General features: G+C 39.0%; 1 protein-coding gene across 3 annotated transcripts in view; it reads right to left on the reverse strand.

Moving 5' to 3' along the window:
* Positions 1 to 22,014, reverse strand: part of LOC129655438 (sterol carrier protein 2) — a 115,877-nt gene that overhangs the window by 63,909 nt on the left and 29,954 nt on the right. For all 3 annotated transcript variants that reach the window (XM_055585853.1, XM_055585852.1, XM_055585854.1), the window contains 3 exons: positions 9,797 to 9,860; positions 3,930 to 4,016; positions 265 to 415 (listed from right to left, as the gene is read on the reverse strand). In XM_055585853.1, the coding sequence (XP_055441828.1) occupies positions 265 to 415; positions 3,930 to 4,016; positions 9,797 to 9,860 (302 nt within the window). The remainder of the gene's footprint in view (positions 1 to 264; positions 416 to 3,929; positions 4,017 to 9,796; positions 9,861 to 22,014) is intronic.

Below are 22,014 nucleotides of genomic sequence, written 5' to 3' on the forward strand. Positions count from 1 at the left end.
TTTTTTTTTAATTCTATAAGACTGGAGTTCTGGGCATATTTAATCATTCCAAAATTTTTTAAAATAGAACACTAGTTAGTTAGAAGTCCATATGTTCTCATAAGTGATTTTCCCTTAGATTCTTAAATGATGGGTTACAATACTAAATTTTCTAGACCAATTGTTTTCAAGTAAATAAACTTTCAGAGCTGATGATATGATGTCACTTTAAACTTTTAAAAAGAAATCCCTCAACTGATTAATAAAACAGAACCTGAGACACACCATTTTAATAACGCTTTTTCCTTCAAATGAGCTTGGCATATCAGTCACCATCTCTTGAGCCAAAATTTCCACAGCTTTGGGTTTCAGGTTATGCTTCTGTACAAATGCTTCACTAGCCAAAATTGCTGCGGCAGCACCATCTGAAGTGGGACTAAGAGGAGGTAAAATGGTTACTGATATCCTGTTCACTTCAATCCTAGGATTTCAGACTAGGAGTTCTTACAATGTGGAAAGACAGGCAGGGAGAGGATGCTTGCTGGTCACTGGACTGTCCTAGTAATACCCGTAGTTAAAAATTACACATGCGTCCCATCTGAAGATTGAACCTCTAGCAAGAATTTAAAGGCTGCCAATCACTGCTTAGACTCTATGGGTCTCTCCCCAAAAGTTCTTATTGCAAAGAATTCCAGGTTTGCCTTTGCAGACACACAAGGTATTTTCTGGTGACTTCTGAGGAGTCCACAATGTTATTTCTAAGCTAATACAATAAAGATTTTACTCTAGGCCTAACTAGCTCCAACTTTGTTCTCTCTCAAATAATCAGTCCTGAAATCCTTTTGAAAAATGAGAAACGATGGAATAGGAGATACCAGAAAATCCATGGTTTGGTTAAGACTTTTGTGATCTGCTTAAGGAAAGTTAAGAAAGCCTTCCTCAGTGATCGGTGCAAAGAAATAGAGGAAAATAATAGAATGGGAAACACTAGAGATCTCTTCAAGAAAATCAGAGATACCAAGGGAACATTTCATGCAAAGATGGGCACAATAAAGGACAGAAATGGTATGGACCTAACAAAAGCAGATGATATTAAGAAGAGGTGGCAAGAATACACAGAAGAACTATACAAAAAAGATCTTCACGACCAAGATAATCACGATGGTGTGGTCACTCACCTAGAGCCAGACATCCCGGAATGTGAAGTCAAGTGGGCCTTAGGAAGCATTACTACGAACAAAACTAGTGGAGGTGATGGAATTCCAACTGAGCTATTTCAATCCTAAAAGATGATGCTGTGAAAGTGCTGCACTCACTATACCAGCAAATTTGGAAAACTCATGAGTGGCCACAGAACTGGAAAAGGACAGTTTTCATTTCAATCCCAAAGAAAGGCAATACCAAAGAATGCCCAAACTACCACACAATTGCACACATCTCACACACTAGCAAAATAATGCTCAAGATTCTCCAAGCCAGGCTTCAGCAATACGTGAACCATGAACTTCCAGATGTTCAAGCTGAATTTAGAAAAGGCAGAGGAACCAGAGATCAAATTGCCAACCTCCGCTGGATCATTGATAAAGCAAGAGTTTCAGAAAAAAACATCTACTTCTGTTTTATTGACTAAGCCAAGCCATTTACTGTGTGGATCACAACAGACTGTGAAAAATTCTTCAAGAAAGGGGAATACCAGACCACCTGACCCGCCTCCTGAGAAATCTGTAAGCAGGTCAAGAAGCAACAGTTAGAACTGGACATGGAACAACACACTGGCTCCAAATTGGAAGGAGTACATCAAGGCTGTATATTGTCATCCTGCTTATTTAATTTATATGCAGAGTACATCATGAGAAACACTGGGCTAGATGAAACACAAGCAGGAATCAAGATTGCCAGGAGAAATATCAATAACCTCAGATATGCAGATGACACCACCCTTATGGCAGAAAGCAAAGAGGAACTAAAGAGCCTCTTGATGAAAGTGAAAGAGGAGAGTGAAAAAGCTGGCTTGAAACTCAACATTCAAAAAACGAGGATCATGGCATCCAGTCCCATCACTTCATGGCAAATAGATGGGGAAACAATGGAAACAGTGACAGACTTTATTTTCTTAGGCTCCAAAATCACTGCAGATGGTGACTACAGCCATGAAATTAAAAGGCACTTGCTTCTTGGAAGAAAAGCTATGACCAACCTAGACAGCAATGATTACAGTGAAGATCGCTCAGTCATGTCTGACTCTTTGCAACCCCATGGACTTAGCCTACCAGACTCCTCTGTCCATGGGATTTTCCAGGCAATAGTACTGGAGTGGATTGCCATTTCCTTCTCCAGGGAACTTCCCAACCCAGGGATCGAACCTGGGTCTCCCACATTGTAGACAGACGCTTAACCGTCTGAGCCACCAGGGAAGTCCACCTAGACAGCATATTAAAAAAAAAGCATATTGCCAACAAATCCATCTAGTCAAAGCTATGGTTTTTCCAATAGTCATGTGCAGATGTGAAAATTGGACTATAAAGGAAGCTGAATGCCGAAGAATTGATGCTTTTGAATTGTGGTGTTGGAGAAGACTCTTGAGAGTCCCTTGGACTGAAAGGAGATAAAACCAGTCAATTGTAAAGGAAATCAGTCCTGAATATTCATTGGAAGGAATGATGCTGAAGCTGAAACTCCAAATACTTTGGCCACCTAATGTGAAGAACTGACTCATTGGAAAAGACCCTGATGCTGGGAAAGATTGAAGGTGGGAGGAGAAGGGGACGACAGAGGATGAGATAGTTGGATGGCATCACCAACTCGATGGAAATGAGTTTTAGTAAGTTCTGGAAGTTGGTGATGGACAGGGAAGCCTGGCGTGCTGCAGTCCACGGGGTTGCAAAGAGTAGGACATGACTGAGCGACTGAACTGAACTGATCTCAAAATAGGCCTTCTCCTTACAGCAGGCTGTGAAAGAAGGTAGCAAATACAAGAAGCTTTCTCTGAGTTGAAAGTGAAAGTGAAAGTCACTCAGTCATGTCCAACTCTTTGGGACCCCATGGACTGTTCAGTCCAAGGAATTCTCCAGGCCAGAATATTGGAGTGGGTAGCCTTTCCCTTCTTCAGGGGATCTTCCCAACCCAGGGATCGAACCCAGGTCTCCCACATTGCAGGCCGATTCTTTACCCGCTGAGCCACAAGGGAAGCCCAAGAATACTGGAGTGGGTAGCCTATCCCTTCTCCAGCAGAACTTCCCGACCCAGGAATTGAACCGGGGTCTCCTGCATTGCATGTGGATTCTTTACTAACTGAGCTATCAGGGAAGCCCTCTCTGAGTTGAGTTGTACTTTAAAAATGGGCAGATCTTTATACTGCAACAGATCAAAACAAACACCACTTGTTCATTTGCATCCCAGCCAGGATCTCCAGGACACATCCAGGTGATTATTAAACACAGGTAGGAGCTATGCAATATTAATTCAGTTTTCTAGGAGACAGATAACATCAAGCAATTTTCAAGATGGGGCTGCTATCATTATTAGAGCTACAATTTTTTTCTTGTTTTACCTTTATTCTTAGTTACTATAATTGAGTAAAATTTCCTACAGTAGAAATATACAACAGAGGAAATGAAATGATCAAGGGAAAAATCTTTGGTTTCCATGGTCCCAAGTTGCATTTAAATGAATAAACACTATTAGAACAGAGTAGGTGGAAGGCATGAGAGAAGGAAGTAAAATATATAATATTCAAAGAGAAAAGACAGCCTGTCTCTAGACAAAAACAGAAAGTAAGGGTGCTCACTCCAGTGTAAGGACTATACTTAGGAGTTCTATACACAGGAGTTCTATAAAAGCACATACAGACATAGATATACCCAGATACAGAGCCTAAGGTTTACCCAAGGGGTGGGAGTCGGGGAGAAGGGATAGTACTTCTATTAAATATTAAAATGTGTTTTTCTTACCAACATTGTAAGACTGTCAAAAAGTCAAAAATTTTTCGAGACGTCATCACTTCATCTAAGCTGTACTCCTTTTGGAACTGGGAATACCTAAATATATAAAATAAATAGTTACAGAATGTGGGGTAGCAATTTCAATTTTTGTTGAAGATGTTCTGGTTTAGAAGTTAAAGAGAGATTAATATGGAAATATTATTTTCAAAAACAAAAGACATGCTTTCATCAACCATTTCTAAATAAGTAATTTGAATTAATTTTTTAAATTCCTAACTCTAAAATACCACATTATATAATAAAAATTGTGTCTAATTTTTGTCCTGGATTTCTGGCATGGAAATTTTGAAACCCTTGGAATTTCCTAAGTAACAGGAGTGTGTTTGTTATGCTAATTAGGTGACTTCCATGGGTCCCCTTGTTAGCTGGTGGATAAGGAAGGGGTGAGGCAAGGGCCTGGTCACCAGAAAGACCACCCATGCCAACACAGGATTTGGACTTTTGAGCCAGTGTGACCCCTAGGCAAAAAAGGGACAGTTAGAGATCAAGTTCAATCAAGTGGCCAAGATTTAATGGAGTATGCCTACATAATGAAACCCCAATGAAAACTCAATGGACATGACTGGGATGGACAGGGAAGCTTGGATTGCTGCAGTCCATGGGGTCACAAAGAATAAGACATGACAGCGACTGAACAACAAATGAAAACTCTGGACACTGAAGCTTGGTGAAGCCCTCTGGTTGGTGAGTACCTCCACATACCAGGACGGTGATGTGCGACACCACAGGAAGAGGGCATGGAAGCTCTGCACTAGGAACCTTTCCAGACCTCACCTTATGTGACTCTTCTTTTGACTGTTCCTCAATTGTGAAGTGAAGTGAAGTGAAAGTCGTTCGGTCATGTCCAACTCTTTGTGATGCCACGGACTATACAGTCCATGAAATTCTCCAGGCCAGAATACTGGAGTGGGTGGCCTTTCCCTCCTGCAACCCAGGGATCAAACCCAGGTCTTCCTCACTGCAGGCGGATTCTTTACCAGCTGAGCCACGAGGGAAGCCCAAGAATACTGGAGTGGGTAGCTTATCCCTTCTCCAGGGGATCTTCCCGACCCAGGAATCAAATCGGCATCTCCTGCACTGAAGGTGGATTCTTTACCAGCTGAGCTAGCAGGGAAACCCCTTTATGATAATACTCTAATTGTAAGTACATACAGTACTCTTCTTCCCTTCTGGCTTCCCTTGTGGCTCAGCTGGTAAAGAATCTGCCTACAATGTGAGAGACCTGGGTTCAATCCCTGGGTTCCCTTGGGCTTCCCTTGTGGCTCAGTGGGTAAAGAATCCGCCCGCAATGCGGGAGACCTGGGTTTGATCCCTGGGCTGGGAAGATCCCCTGGAGAAGGGAAAGGCTACCCACTATACAGTCCATGGAGTCACAAAGAGTCAAACACGAGTGAGAGACTTTTACTTCACAGTACTTTTCTAGGTTCTGTGAGTCATTCTACTGAAATTCCCAAACATGAGAGGATCATGGGAATCCCTGAATTAATAGTCACTTGGTCAAAAGGGCAGGTGGCCTGGGGGCCCTGCTCAGACTGCCATCTAACATGAAGGCAGTCTTGTGAAGCCTTAATTCATGTGTGTGTATTAACTCCAAGTGGTTAGTATCAGAATTAAATTGCAATACATCCAGCTGGTGTCAGACCAGTTGGAAAATTATAAAAACACTAGTTCCTTAAAAGTAAAACTAAATGACTTGCAATTCAGCCAACTTTTGTGGTAATGACATTATACAACTACATTTAATAAAGGCTAACAGAGTTCCTAAATAAATGTACAGAGTCTTTAATAAAATGTCTACATTTTTTAAAACACATTTCCTTTTTTGATCACTGCAAAGAAGAAACTCATTTTTACCCTGTTTGGTGCATCTAACAATATAATAAAATGGTTTCAGAAATTGCTCTGGCAAAAACAAATAGACACAGTAGGGGAGTTTCCAAAAGCAAAATCCAACTGTTGTGAAAGTTAACAAGCAATTCCAGTGTTTAGAAACAAAGCCCATGTAACTCAGATCTGCACACTACTATCTATACCTTTGCTTCTAAAGTCAACTTTGTCCATCACCAACTTTTAAAAAAGGACTTTATTTAACCCAGATCCTGTACTAGACGATGGGGATATGGACACAGCCCCTATTCTCAAGGAACTTAGTCTGAACCCACAGCAATAAAAACACCATTCTAGTATGATAAATGCCATGATAGAAATGTTATACAAGGTGCCATGGGAGCAACAGGATATGCATCAAACCCAGATACCAAAAGGGCTTCCTTTCCAAGGCTGCAAATAAGAGGAAGTGGAAGACAGAGAATTCCTGGCAAAAAGGTCAGTACCCGGGGCAGGAGACATGAACAGGATCAGATCATGAAAGTCCAGTATATAGCGTTTCCATTTGATACTGAAAACAATGAAGAACTTATAAAGGAGATAAAGCTGGGGAGTGACATGACCAGATTTGTATTTCAATAAGAAGGCTGTGTAATAGAAAGAGACAGTTAAAAGACATTACCAAAAGCAGGTAAATCAATGAAGAGATTAGGGCAATAACTAAGGCAAGAAATGACAAGGGTTTAAAATAGGAAATTAGTAGTGAAAGATGAAGTGAACCAATGAATTCAAGAGATAGTAAAGAGACAGAATCACTAGGATTCCATTCATCCTTGCTGCTGCTGCTGCTGCTGCTAAGTTGCTTCAGTCGTGTCCGACTCTGTGCGACCCCAGGGTCGGCAGCCCACGAGGCTCCCCCGTCCCTGGGATTCTCCAGGCAACCATTCATCCCTGCTCATCTGCATTTCATATGGGACAGTGAGGAAGAAGGGAAAGCCAAGGATGACTTCTAGTTTTCTACCTTAAATCACTGGATATATGTTGATGTGATTCACCAAGAGGAAAAATGCTGAAGGAAAAACACTGTGGAGGGGAAATGGGAAATTCTGCATGGACATGTTGACTCTGAGGCACCTATGGGACATCTAAGTGAAGACAACTAGGAGAGAATTATAGACACAGGTCTGAAGGCTCAAGTGGCAGAAGCTACCCCTAATCCTATTATTTACTGATCACAGATTCTCACTGCCTTTAGGTGTTCTTATAATTTGTGAGGAAGCACTCGAGAATAATTCTTAGCCTTCTTAGAAATACATTACAAGGTATTTCTAATGACTTATTAGCAAACACAGAATTATCTTTCTTCACTAGCCAAGCAAAATCTAGTATAAGAAGTTAGCAACTTAAATAGAAGGCTATTCTTGGGCTGTTTCAATGAGTTCTAAATGAAGAAGCTGAAATTCAGAGATAATATTGGCCTATTCAACAGAATTGAGGACTTATAATACATAGCAGAGGATCCATGAGGACATGGAACTTATCCTTCTTGCTCACTGCTATATCACTAGCAGCTTAATGAGTGTCTTACATATAGCAAGCTACTGAATACATATTAGCTGAGTGAATGAAATTCCTTTAGAAGAATGCTGTAATGAGTGGATAAATGAGTGCCTGGTTAGGCAAGGAATTAAGTAAAAGAAAGACTTGGAATGGAGAAGGCGATGGCACTCCACTCCAGTACTGTTACCTGGAAAATCCCATGGACGGAGGAGCCTGGTGGGCTGTAGTCCATGGGGTCGCTAAGAGTCGGACACGACTGAGCAACTTCACTTTCACTTTTCACTTTCATGCATTGGAGAAGGCAATGGCAACCCACTCCAGTGTTCTTGCCTGGAGAATCCCAGGGACGGGGGAGCCTGGTGGGCTGCTGTCTATGGGGTCACACAGAGTCGGACACGACTGAAGTGACTTAGCAGCAGCAGTAGCAGCAAGACTTAGAAGCTTTGCTTCTCTGGGGAAAGTCCAGAGCTGAGCTTTGGAGCCTCAAAGCCAGGAACTACAGTACCGTCAATTCCTCAGTATGTTGGTACAGTTCCTTACCTGTTTTGGGAAGTGACAAGGACTTTTAATGGTTCTCCAGATTCTGAGGACAAAGAAGTCAATTCTAGATCATATTTATGAGCTTAAGACAGCTCATCCTAACTGCTTTTCAGTAACAGCAAAGTTTGTTGAGCATATACTATGTTCCAATACCCTAATGGGTACAAAAGATACAAAAAAGATACAGAGATATAATCTCTGCTCAAGAACCATCATCATCAGAGAAAAAGATTTATAAATAAGATACAGTGTGATATGTTATAATAGAGGTATACAGATGGTACAATGAAGCTTATAAGAAAAAATAATTATGACCAGGAAGTTCTAAGAAAGTATTAGGAGAAGCAATGATACTTAGAATGGGACTTGATGAATAAGTAGATATTCATCAAACAAAAGAAAGACAGAAAGACATTCCAGGGAGAGCTAACACATAACTAAAAACACAGAAATAAGCACTACATAGTACACTTAGGAAATACCAAGTTATCTGGTGAAGGGAGAGATTGAGAATAATCAGGGAAGAAGGAAATAAGACCAATAAAGTAGAATGGGGCCAAATTATAACAGGCTTGTTATCTTAAATGAAGGAATTTCCATTTTATTAGATAAGCAAGGGAAGTAACCAAAGCTTCCACAATACCCTTTATTTCACAAAATACCCTTAGATTTAGGGCATGGGATTGGATATTATTTGTTAGTTAGGTATGCCTTGAATTCAAACATCAATTTAAAATCAGAAGAATGAGAAGAACATGAATGAGAAGTAGCATGAAGTATTAGACATAGGTGGTAATGATCCACTGTGATATAAAATCTCCCTTATCATAGTTTTATGTTTATTAAACATGGTAAAATTTAATAGTTCAGAAACAATTTACCGAGCACCTATTATGTTCCAGACTCTGCACTAAACATTAAGAACATAAAGATAAGAGATGACTCTTGTTCTCAAGAAGTTTATAGTCCAGAAGGAAAAATATAAACATTGTTTTGCCTCTATTTAGGATGATACTGAACAAGGTGCCTAATTTCAGTAAGCCTCATTTTCATCATCTATAAAATAAAAATAAAAACAACTACCTTATAGGGTCCTTGAGAGGATTAAATGAAAATATACATAAAAGTACGCAGCACAGTGACACAGAGTTGGCATTTAATAAAATTAGCCACTATTCTTTTATTGCCTAGTGGCATTGCTTTTGTAGAGACTCCAGTGGTATGGCACTAATTCAATTCCCAATGAACCTATTTTATTTAGGAACCTTTAAGTATATTGCCATGAGCCACACATTTCACTAGGTATTAGGGATTCAAAGATTAATTATCAGTAATACATATAATGTAATTTTACTTCAGACTATATTTTACTATACAAATCACAATATTATTCTACCAGAGTAAGAGTTAATGAAACTAACATGATTAAAACACAAATAATGTAATATAAAGTCATTAAAACTACCAACACATGTTTTACAAACATTCTAATTGATCAAAACAAACTAGGAAACGTTTTAAAGAATGTTCTAAAATGGGGCCTGGTTATTTCCAATTAAAATTATTGTAATAAATTCCATTTACTAGGGTTGGAACCAATGACAAATTACATCTTTTAACATAAGCCATTCACATTCTTTCTTAAAAGAGCCACTAAACTCAAATGGCATCCCAAATACTAAACAACAACAACAAAAATATAAACAGACCAAAATCTAAATTGAAAAGTAGTCAAAAGTTTACTTGGGCACAAGCTTTTCCTAAGGAAAAAAATTTAAAGTTATTAATAACATCTTTGAGTTCTTGCATTTGCTTTTCAACTATAAAGCTGCATATTACATAAGCGAATAACCCAGATTTTCACTACTTCTCGTCTCTGAAATACTTACGGGTTATTAACTGAATGTTTATGATTTTTCCATCCAATTTTTGCAAAGTGTTCAAGTGTTGTTCCTGTAGAGAAAGCAAACTTCTATTAGCAAGTTAATGTCTTCCTGCTGCTTATTAACAAATGTTGCAATGGAACTCAGTATCCTGCCAAATATTTCCACATGTTCCCATGCGCAGATATTAGTATTGAAAACTTCAACACTGACCCTTCAGATACACATTTCTTTATAATTAAATGGGTATATTTAATGGATTGAATCAACTAATAATCATATGATACGAAAATAGTTCAAACTGGCCTATTCTACTTCATACAACTAGGGTCTAGTTTCAAAAACCAGAAAATACAGCTTAGGGCCGCAATGGTTCTAAGGCAGGAAAGCGCTGCCAGCAATTCTTCAAGAAGTTCAATCCCAATGCCAAAAGATCCCAATCCCCTGGACAAAGTGAATTTTACAATTCATAACTTCCAGGGCCTGATCTTCTTTTTCCTTATAATAAGGCAGGAGGGCCTACAGAAAAGTTACAGTCTAATGAAAAAGTGTGTGCTTTTCAAATTAACAGAAAGTTTAGAGATTGCTATGAGAAAACAAAAGCAAGCATGCTACTGAAGCATGATCTGCAAAAATCTTTTTTACTATTTTTAAGGAGACGAAAGAATACAATAGATTTTGAATCCTCCATTGGAGCAGAAAGACCAAGGAAGGAAAAAGTCCACTGACTGGAGATGATAATATTATGTTCATAGACAGCATGATAATGTGGAGAGTTCCCATTTCTGTTTTCTCTCTATCAAAGAGGGTAATCCTCAGAGCAGAAATGACACATATAATTAAGCAAATATTCTCTCAATTCTAATAAAAATGGAAGAAGGCAGAGACCACACTGGTTATTTCATACCAGTAACACTAGTGAGTGCTCCAGAAACAGATGGTATGGGTTCACTAAGAACAAGCCATATCAATTATTAATAATATCTTTTTCATATTGGCTAGTAGATCAAATGAAACATAGCATCTAGATAAAAAAGACAAAATCTTTTTTTTAATAACTGAAGTTTCTTTTTTAGTATTTATTTTACTTTTCGCTTATCTGGCTGTGCCAGGTCTTAGTTGCAGCATGTGGGATCTTTCAGTTGCAGCATGCAGGATCTAGTTCCCTGAACAGGGATTGAACCCAGGCCCCCCAGCATTGGGAACATGAAGTCTTAGCCAGGTGGACCACCAGGGAAGTCCCAACAATGGACAAATCTTTAAGATCATCTTTTGGGACAAGATAAGGAAATACTATAAAGTGAGCTTTGTTTCCTTTTGGTTTTCAGGGGTTTGGGGGTGTTATTAAAAATATACAGGTTCTTCTGTCAAGTTTATGTAACACGTGCTTAAATAAAGTTAAACTAATTTATGGCAAAACATTCAGAGCCTTTACCATTGCATGTGTATTATGACTGTCCAAAAGGGAGTTAAAGTATGAAGCATTTTCCAACTTAACTGACCACATCATAAGAGGATTTAAAGAGCCAACAGAACACAGAATCGCTGATCAACGAAAGGCACTGATCAATGCAGTAACTTAGAGAAAAGTCTCTACTACTAATCTCTAACTTCAGCCATGCTCTGGGTAATATTTCTAAAAATTGGATTAGAAAATTAAAGTTATGCTCATCAAATCTGAAACTGGGATAGACTGCTACAATGTTGGATTCAAATAGACTTCGAAGAGATTTATCAATGAGATGGCTCAGAATATAATTAATTAAATGCCCAGTTCTATTCTTGAATACCCAAAACTGCCTAAGAAAAGGAGCAGCAGCCATGAGAAAAGCTCTGAGGTTCTGTTCCACTATAAACTCAATGTGAATCACCAGTGTGATGAGATTACCAGAAAAGCTTACATGCGATCACAGTACAGGAATTAGTCCAGTGATGATGGGTAATGAAACGGTTGTAATAGAACCCAGACAAGTGCAAACATTAGCATGCAGTCATTAGGAGGCAAAGGTTACTGCAATATCATTAGTGGGCCCCTCCCATAAACAGCCAACTGTCAATGAGCCCATTGGAGTGGTGGTCATCAGGTGTAGAGTGAATTAAAAGGCAAATCCTGGTCTTCTTCCAGGGGCCTTCTAGCTCACCTGGCCTTGGACCAGTGGATGAGCTGGAGGGCCCAGGGAACAGGTAGGGCCTATGTCCTGCAAGCCTCTAGAACCCTCCCCTAGGTCACACACTGGCAGGGCCAGGCCTGGAAGCAGCAGTGAACCTCTTCCCCATTCCTGTCTCTGAGACCTTATAGCAATGGCAGTCTGCCTGGGTCACAGTCTGTGGGACCTGTCCCTACCCACTTCCTCCTCCCCATCTGGGAGACCTGAGGAGCCTCAGGGCCAGTTGGATTGGGTGCCTGGCTCCCTCAGTGATGACAGCTGGGCAGGGTCTGGGGACCAACTGAGGTCTACCTCCTCCTCTTAGCCAGGACTAGGACCTCAGAAGGTGAAACTGGCCCTTGGGACCTTGCCTGTTCTTATTAGAAGAAAAAATAACATTTGCTGGTAGAGATTTACAGGAACTTCATTACCTGACTATGACTTGACTTCTAGAACAAAGGACGTGGCCCCAAGAAGTTTACGGTAACTAACCACACCCCTCCTCACCTTTCCTATAAAAGAGATTTGATGAAAGCTTTTGGGGTTTTAAGGCACGAGCCACCCTTCTTGCATCTCCTCCATAAACCCTTCTCTGTTCCAAACTCTAAAATTTCAGACTTGTTTGGCCTCTCTGTGCATCAGGCACATGGACGTGCATTTCAGTAACATAATGAGAAACAGTTAAAGGAACAAGGTCTGGCTGGCTTCAGATATTTGACAGGCAATAAGGTGAAAGAGGCTTGTTCTATTAATATAAGTCTCAGAAGACAGAAACTATAGGAAGAGAGATTTGAATTCAACATGAAAAAGGGCACTGTAACAATTGGAATCACCCAGAAAAATGGAATGAGTAGTGTCTATGGCAAGTTTCTTGTCACAGGAAGTACAAATGCTTTACTATCCATTAGAAGATTTATAAGCAATTCATACATGGACTTATAGGAAGAAGGGCACATAAACTATATAAAAGCACCTGGTATAGTGTCTAAAATGGAGATATTCAGTAGATATTATGTCTTTCCTTCTTGTTTTCTTACTATGGGATCAAATTAATCTATACAAGGTAGCAACCCTTTGAAAAATATTCAGCCAATCCCTTACCATGTATTTATGAAGCCAGGACACAGATTGCTTGCTGACTCCTGATTCTGAACTGCCAATTCACATTTTTGGTTGTTTTAAGAATATGCATGGTATAAGAAGATCTCAATCTCCTGGAATCAAACTTTGAAGCCACAAAAATCTCCTGACTCTATGGCAGAATGTAAGCTACTACAAGCATTCTTACCTATTCATTTCTGGGACACATTCAAAAATGGCAATTTCAAGTGACAACTTGAAACTCAATGAAATTCTACAATTCACTAGAAATCTACTGGATGAACAATAACATTTCGTACATTTATACTTCAAATTTTAGACTAGAAAAAACTGTCCAACTACTATGACTAATGTAAAACTTTAGAAAAGATTGAAAACGCACCAGACACAGGATTTCCAGCTAGCTGAGGGCAATGGAAGCGGCCAAAATCTCTGTATCCTCAAAAACAATACCAATAAACAAGAAGAACAAATAAAACTGCACAAAGTCATACTCTCTGCATAACTAGACAAAAGAAAACACAAAACTTCAAATTACCTATAAGTGGAAAAAAAAGATAAAGGGGAAAAGAAAAGTAACCAAATATCTGCCAGTAACTTCCACAGTAACAGCTCTCACGTCCACAGGATGACTCTAGGGAAGAAGGGCAGTCTGAAAACACTGCAGAGGAGAGGAGTGGGGAGTTAGTGGTAGGCTTACAATTGCTCTGAAACTACCACCCAGAAGAGAAAGACTCCCCCTAAGAGTGAAACACTTGTAGAAAAATGTTGAAATGTTGCTGCAAAAAGTGAAAAAAATGTTGCAATAAATCAAATCATGACTATAGGGAAGGGTGAGAAAAGTACAGGAGATCCATGGTGGTGTAATCTTTTGAAAGAATTAAAGGACACTTTCTCAACACCATTTAAAGAAAGAAAGGAAGGAAGGAAGAAACAAAGACAAACGAAGGAAGAAACAAAGCAGGGAGAGAGAGAGAAAGAAAGGAAGGAAGGAAACCATGAAAGAGAAAGAAAAAAATATATATATAATATACATGATATGAGATATATATTAAATATATATATGAGATCCTGAAGCTAGAATTGTACTTAATAGTACAATTATAACAATTGTACTAATAGTACAATTATAATAGTACAATAATAATATTTCCTACAATGGATTGTTGTGAGAATTGAATGAGATAATATGGGTATGGAAATTTATTCATTCATTCATTAAAAAAAACAGTTATTGAACATTTAAATATCCTAGAGACTATAGAAAAAAAGAGGGGAAAAACCTCTTTTTCTGGCCAGATTACATGCCAACCACTGTTGCTAGGCTGCATGGATTGAAGGTAAACAAAACAAACCTAATTTCTACTTTCAAACAAGTTTATAAGAGAAATAAGGAACACAAAAATTAAACAAGTAAAACTACATACAATAAATATATGAATATAAATACAGCTAAGTGCTATGAAGGAAAGCAATAGGAAACTATCTATTAAAAATAATAACAGGAGGGATCCACTTTAATTAGAACGATGAAGAAAAGGGCCTCTAAGATTAATTAATTACAGAATACCTGTTCTATGCCAGGCACTCTTCTAAGTAACAGTCAAAGAGCAGGGAATAAAACAAACAAAAATCAGTGAGCCCTTACAAAGAGTTGACAAACAAAGAGAAGCTAAAGGCAAAGGAGAAGAGGAAAGATATACCTATCTGAATGCAGAGTTCCAAAGAACAGCAAGGAGAGATAAGAAAGCATTTCTCAGTGATCAATAAAAAGAAATAGAGGAAAATAATAGAATGGGAAAGACTAGGGATCTCTTCAAGAAAATTAGAGATACCAAGGGCACATTTCATGCAAAGATGGGCACAATAAAGGACAGAAACAGTAAGGACCTAACAGAAGCAGAAGGTATTAAGAAGTGGCAAGAATACACAGAAGAACTATACAAGAAAGATCTTCATGACCCAGATAACCACAATAGTGTGATAACTTACCTAGAGCCAGACATCCTGGAATGTGAAGTCAAGTGGGCCTTAAGAAACATCACTATGAACAAAGCTAGTGGAGGTGATGGAATTCCAGTTGAGCTATTTCAAATCCTAAAAGACGATGCTGTGAAAGTGCTGCACTCAATATGCCAGCAAATTTGGAAAACTCAGCAGTGGCCACAGGACTGGAAAAGGTCAGTTTTCATTCCAATCCCAATAAGGCAATGCCAAAGAATGTTCAAAGTACTTCACAATTGCACTGATCTCACATGCTAGCAAAGTAATGCACAAAATTCTCTAAGAGAGGCTTCAATAGTATGTAAACTGAGAACTTTCAGATGTTTAAGCTGGATTTACAAAAGGCAGAGGAACCAGAGATCAAATTGCCAACATCCATTACATCGTAGAAAAAGCAACAGAGTTCCATAAAAACATCTACTTCTGCTTTATTGACTATACAAAAGCCTTTGACTGTGTGGATCACAACAGACTGGAAAATTCTTCAAGAGATGGGAATACCAGACCACCTGACCTGCCTCTTGAGGAATGTGTAAGCAGGTCAAGAAGCAACAGTTAGAACTGGACATGGAACAACACACTGGTTCTAAATTGGGCAAGGAGTACGTCAAGGTTGTACACTGTCACCTTGCTTATTTAACTTATATGCAGAGTACATCATGCAAAATGCTGGGCTGGATGAAGCACAAGCTGGAATCAAGATTGCCGGGAGAAATATTAATAACCTCAGAAATGCAGATGACACCACTCTTATGGCAGAAAGCAAAGAGGAACAAAAGAGCCTCTTGATGAAAGTGAAAGAGAAGAGTGAAAAAGCTGGCTTAAAACCCAACATTCAAAAAATGAAGATCATGACATCCAGTCCCATCACTTCATGGCAAATAGATGGGAAAACAATGGAAACAATGAGAGACTTTATTTTCTTGGGCTCCAAAATTACTGCAGATGGTGACTGCAGCCATGAAATTAAAAGATGCTTGCTCCTTGGAAGAAAAGCTATGACAAATCTAAACAGCATATTAAAAAGCAGAAACATTACTTTGCCAACAAAGGTCTGTCTAGTCAAATCTATAGTTTTTCCAATAGTCATGTATGGACATGAGAGTTGGACCATAAAGAAAGCTGAGAACCAAATAATTGATGCTTTTGAACTATGTTGATGGAGAAGAGCCTCTTGGACTGCAAGGAGATCAAACCAGTCAATCATAAAGAAAAACAGTCCTGAATATTCATTGGATGGACTGATGCTGAAGCTGAAGCTCCAATACTTTGGCCAGCTGATGCGAAGAGCTTGCTCTCTGGAAAACACCCTGATGCTGGGGAAGATTGAACGCAGGAGGAGAAGGGGACAACAGAGGATGAGATGGTTGAGTGGCATCACCAACTCATGGACATGAGTTTGAGCAAGCTCCGGGTGTTGTTGATGGACAGGGAAGCCTGGCATGCTGCAGTCCATGGGCCGCAAAAAGTCAAACAAGACTGAGCAACTGAACTGACTGAACTGTGGACTTCAATTCTGGTTGGAAGAGACATTCAAGAAATAAGAAAATATATATAGCCAGATTTCTATAAGTGCTATAGAAAATGTTAAAGCAGAAGACAGAGGATAGGCAATTCTGGGAATGAGGGTGATGAAAGAAAGCAGAAGATGACATTTGAGCAAAGACCTGACAGAAGTAAGAAAGTTAGCACTGATATCTTAGAGTGTTTCAGAAGTTGAAATAGCAAGGCTAAGGCCCTGAATGAAGTAGCAATGTGCTTACTGTGTTTGAGGCTGGGGCAGAGAGGTGAAAGAAAAAAAAATGGTAGGAAATGAAGTCAGATAATGAGGGTTGAAGGTCAGAACATATAGAAGTTTGTAGGCCATAAAAAGACCTGAAGGTTTCAATCTGAGTGTGGTAAGAACACAACAGAGTTTTGAGCAGAGGAATGAAATAATCTAGTTTATATTTGAAAAGCACTGATCTGGAAAAAAGAAAAAATTGACTGTACAGATGCATGTGCAGAAGCAGAAAATCCATTTAGGAGACTCCTATACTCCAGGTGAGAAATTATGATAGTCTGCACTACAGAAGTGGGGGAAATGTAGAGAAATATTTCTATTTCTCATATTTATAGATATTCTGAGAAATGAGTAAAACGGTTTGCTGATATATTGAATATTGAGTACAAGAAAAATGAAAAATGGTGGGTCATAGGTCCTAGAAAGACAGAGTTATCTTTTTCTGAATAGGAGAAACTTCAGGAGGAAACAATGGGGAAGGTGGAAGTTCAAGGAGACAATTAGTATTTCAGTTTCAGACCTATTAAATTTGAAAGATCTATCAGACATCCAAGCAGAAATACTTCTGTAAAGTGTTGTAGATATAAGAGGTTTTTTTTTTAAAGACCTAAACAGCAAAAAGAGTTGACCTTAAAAGAATAAAGAGCACTGTAGCCAAAGAAAATATAAGACTGTGGTACAAGGAATAGGTTTGGCTTATTGAACACACTGAAAGGCCAGTGAGCTTACATATGGGAAGACTAGACAGCAGGAATTAAAGCAAGAAATGGTTTTTAAACAGTTTCACTGTAACACAGTAATTTATAATATTAACACATATTTTGGTACCTGAATGCTATAGACTTAACTGTGTCCCCTCAGAATTCATTTGCTGATGTCCTAACAACCAATGTGATGGTATTTGGAGATGGGTATTTGCAGAGGTATAATAATTATGGTATATGAGGTCATGAGGGTGAGACTCTCCAGACAGGATTAGTGCCCTTATAAGAATCCTTAAAAAAAGAACACAGAGAATTTTCTCTCCCTCTGTCTCTGCACCCACACAAAAGAACAGGTCATGTGAATACACAATGAGATGGAGGTCACCTATGACCCAAGAAAAGAGGCTTCAGTATGACATAAACCCTATCATACATCTTGATTTTATACTTCCCAGCCTCTAGAACTATGAGAAATAAATTTCCTTGTTTGAGCTACCCAGTCTATGATATTTTCTATATCAGCCCAAGCAGACTAATACAGTGGAAATGGAGTTATACTGAACAAAAATGTAAAACATGTGAATGGCTTTGGAACCATTCTAATTCCAAAGTTTGGAACATTGCTAGTGAAAAAAACTGAAGTGCCTCGAAGAAACCAGACACTGAGGATGCTGCAGATGAGAGTTTACAAAAGAACAAAATCTTCCTGAAAACTGAGGAAAAGGAGACCCCTGTTACAATAGAAGCAGAAATTATAATACTACTATTACCAAAAGTTATGTAGAAACTAGATAATAAACAAAATATTGAAACTGCCACATGATTGATTCTTGCTGCTTATAGTAAAATTCTATAATGCTATATTGCAGAAAGGGCTATTAAACAAAAACAATCCAGGACTTCATAGTTTTAAAAATTCTCAGACTCTCAAAGTGGTAAAAGATGCTAAAATTAACAAATAGTCTTTGAGCGAAGATCAAAGCCAGTGCACTGCCAGAAAAACACGGTCCAAAAATGAAGCCCAGGTTGTGACAGATCTTTTAAGACTCAGAAAAAAACAAAGACGATGCCTCAGAATACTTTTCATACAGAAAAAAAGCTCTCTAAAGAGAAAAGAGCTGTGCCTCACAATTCCTCTCAAAGGACTGCTTAGAAGTTTAAGAAGGTTGCCCCTCAGCCATCTCAGAAAGGACCCAAAGAGATTTTGCAGGTGTAATTTGTAGACAGGAGGACCAAACAAGTTTTTACAATAAAAACGAAAGCCACAAAGTTTTTAAGATAAAAATTTTCTACAGAGAGGATTCTTAGGTGTTAGCATTCTATTTTTGACCTGGGAGGTAAATTAGGTTACAGATATGGGCTTTGGGAGAATTCACTAAGCTGTATATTTATGTTGCGTGCATTTCTCTGACTTGAGTTATACTACACAACAACAAATTTCATATTTTTAAAAAATGCTGCATTCAGTCACCACCATAATTCCTTGACTCTTTGAGTCTGCACGTAAACATGTGAAATTTGAGACATCTGTTACACACACAAGCAGAGATGTGAAGGTGAAAACTGGATATACAGGTAAACACTCCATCATTGACTATCCTAGCCACCCCCCCCCAACAAATGCATTACCTTGTTTTATTTTCTTCACAGCTACTAATCATTATTTTAAATTATCTTTATTTTGTTCATATGCTACTGTCTCCCCCTACTAGAAATTTAAGCAAATACCACACATCTCCCCTGCTTATTTGTTGCTTGTGAATGACTTCATTGATATCCCTAATTCTTTTTCCCTTTATGATCTGACTTTGCAGATTCCTACCTTTAAAAAAGTAGAGTATATTTCTCTATCCCTTGATTCCAAGTTTTTCATATGACTTGCTTTGGTCAAGTCTCAAGATGCCTTGCATATTGCAGATCACTCTCTTCTGCTTCTGCTGTGACTATGAAAAGGACATGCCAGAGGTGGCCCGCTGGTCCCAAGAAAAGACACCCAGCCAAACAGGAGTAAAATGGACACCCAACCTACACTCATATGATCAACCCAGACAAAAAGAGCTGAGCATGACTTAGATTCACTGCTGCTGCTGCTGCTAAGTCACTTCAGTCGTGTCCAACTCTGTGCAATTCCATAGACGGCAGCCCACCAGGCTCCCTGGTCCCTAGGATTCTCCAGGCAAGAACACTGGAGTGGGTTGCCATTTCCTTCTTCAATGCATGAAAATGAAAAGTGAAAGTGAAGTCGCTCAGTCGTGTCCGACTCTTGGCGACCCCATGGACTGTAGCCCACCAGGCGCCTCCGTCCATGGGATTCTCCAAGCAAGAATACTGGAATGGGTTGCCATTTCCTTCTCCATAGATCCACTGTTTCCCAGTCAATCTACAAACTTGTAAACTTTGATAATAATCATTATTTAATAAAAACTGAATTTGGGAGTAGTTTGTTACACAGCAATAGTTAATTGATATGCAGACATTGGATATTTGCAGATATTGGAATATTGGTATTCCAAAGAATAGCAAGGAGAGATAGAAAGCCTTCTTAAGTGAACAATGCAAAGAAATAGAAGAAAACAATAGAATGGGAAAGACTAGAGATCTCTTCAAGAAAATTAGAGATACCAAGGGACTATTTCATGCAAAGATGGGCACAATAAAGGACAGAAATGATAAGGACCTAATAGAAGCAGAAGAGATTAAGAAGAGGTGACAAGATTATATACAGGAACTGCATTTAAAAAAAAGGTGTTAATGACCTGGATAACCACAGTGGTGTGGTCACTCACCTAGAGCCAGATACCATAGAGTGTGAAGTCAAGTAGGCCTTAGGAAGCCAAACTATGAACAAAGCTAGTGGAGGGGATGGAATTCCAGCTGAGCTATTTCATATCCTAAAGATGATGCTGCAAAAGTGCTGCACTCATTGCCATCAAATTTGGAAAACTCAGCAATGGCCACAGAACTGGATAAGATCAATTTCATTCCAGTCCTAAAAAAGGGCAATGCCAAAGAACATTCAAACTAAACCAAAATTACACTCATTCCACACACTAGCAAGGTAATGCTCAAAATCCCTCAAGCTAGGCTTCACCTGTACGTGAACTGAAAACTTCCAGACGTAGAAGTTGGATTTAGAAAAGGCAGAGGAACCAGAGATCAAATTGCCAACATCTGCTGGATTATGAGAAAAGCAAGTGAATTCCAGAAAAACATCTACTTATGCTTCACTGACTACACTAAAGTCTTTGACTGTATGGATCAGAAAAAACTGTGGAAAATTCTTAAAGATATGGGAATACCAAAACACCTTACCTGTCTCCTCAAAAATCTGTACACAGGTGAAGAAGCAACAGTTAGAACTGGACATGGAACAACAGATTGGTTCAAAACTGGGAAAGGAGTACATCAAGGCTCTATACTGTCACCCTGCCTATTTAACTTACTTGCAGAGTATGTCATGCTAAATGAGGGGCTGGATGAAGCACAAGCTGGAATCAAGATTGCCAGGAGAAATATCAAAAACCTCAGATATGCAGATAACACCACCTTAATGACAGAAAGTGAAGAGGAATTCAAGAGCCTTTTGATGAAGGTAAGAGAGAGATGAAGTTGACTTAAAATGCAACGTTCAAAAAACAAAAATCATGGCATCCAGTCCCATCACTTCATGGCAAATAGATGGGGAAAAAGTAGAAGCAGTGACAGGTTTTATTTTCTTGGACTCCAAAATCACTGTGGATGGTGACTGCAGCCATGAAATTAAAAGACAATTGCTCCTTGGAAGAAAAGCTATGAAGAACCTAGTGTATTAAAAAGCAGAGGCACTGCTTTGCCAAAAAGGTCCACAAATTCAAAGCTATGGTTTTTCCAGTATTCAGGTACAGATGTGAGAGTGGGACCATAAAGCTGAGCGTTGAAGAATTGATGCTTTTGAACTGTGGTGCTGGAGAAGACTCTTGAGAATCCTTTAGACAGCACGATCAAACCAGTCAATCCTAAAGGCAATCAAGCCTAAATATTCATTGAAAGGACTGATGCTGAAGCTGAAGCTCCAATACTTTGGCCACCGGATGCAAAGTGTCAATTCATGAGAAAAAACCCTGATGCTAGGAAAAACTGAGGGCAAAAGGAGAAGAAGGGAACAGAGGACAAGATGGTGGGATGGCATCATCGACTCAATGGACATGAGTTTGAGCAAACTCCAAGAGATAGTGAAGGACAGGCAAGCCTGGCGTGCTGCAGTCCACGGAGTTGCAAAGTATCAGACACAACTGAGCGATCGAACAACAGTACTTGTATATTTCAGTGCCTAGAACAATGCCTGCAATACAGTAAGAGCTAAATATTTTAAATAAATTATTTAATTCAAAAGGAAATGGACAAGGAATAGCCAAAGAGGTAAGGAAAAGCAGAAGAATGAGGTGTTACAAATGCCAAGAGAAAAATATGTTTTAAGAAAGAAGTGATCAAAAGGGACTAATGGTG

This window comes from Bubalus kerabau, chromosome 6, assembly GCF_029407905.1.
Source record: "Bubalus kerabau isolate K-KA32 ecotype Philippines breed swamp buffalo chromosome 6, PCC_UOA_SB_1v2, whole genome shotgun sequence".
Classification (NCBI taxonomy): Eukaryota; Metazoa; Chordata; class Mammalia; order Artiodactyla; family Bovidae; genus Bubalus; species Bubalus kerabau.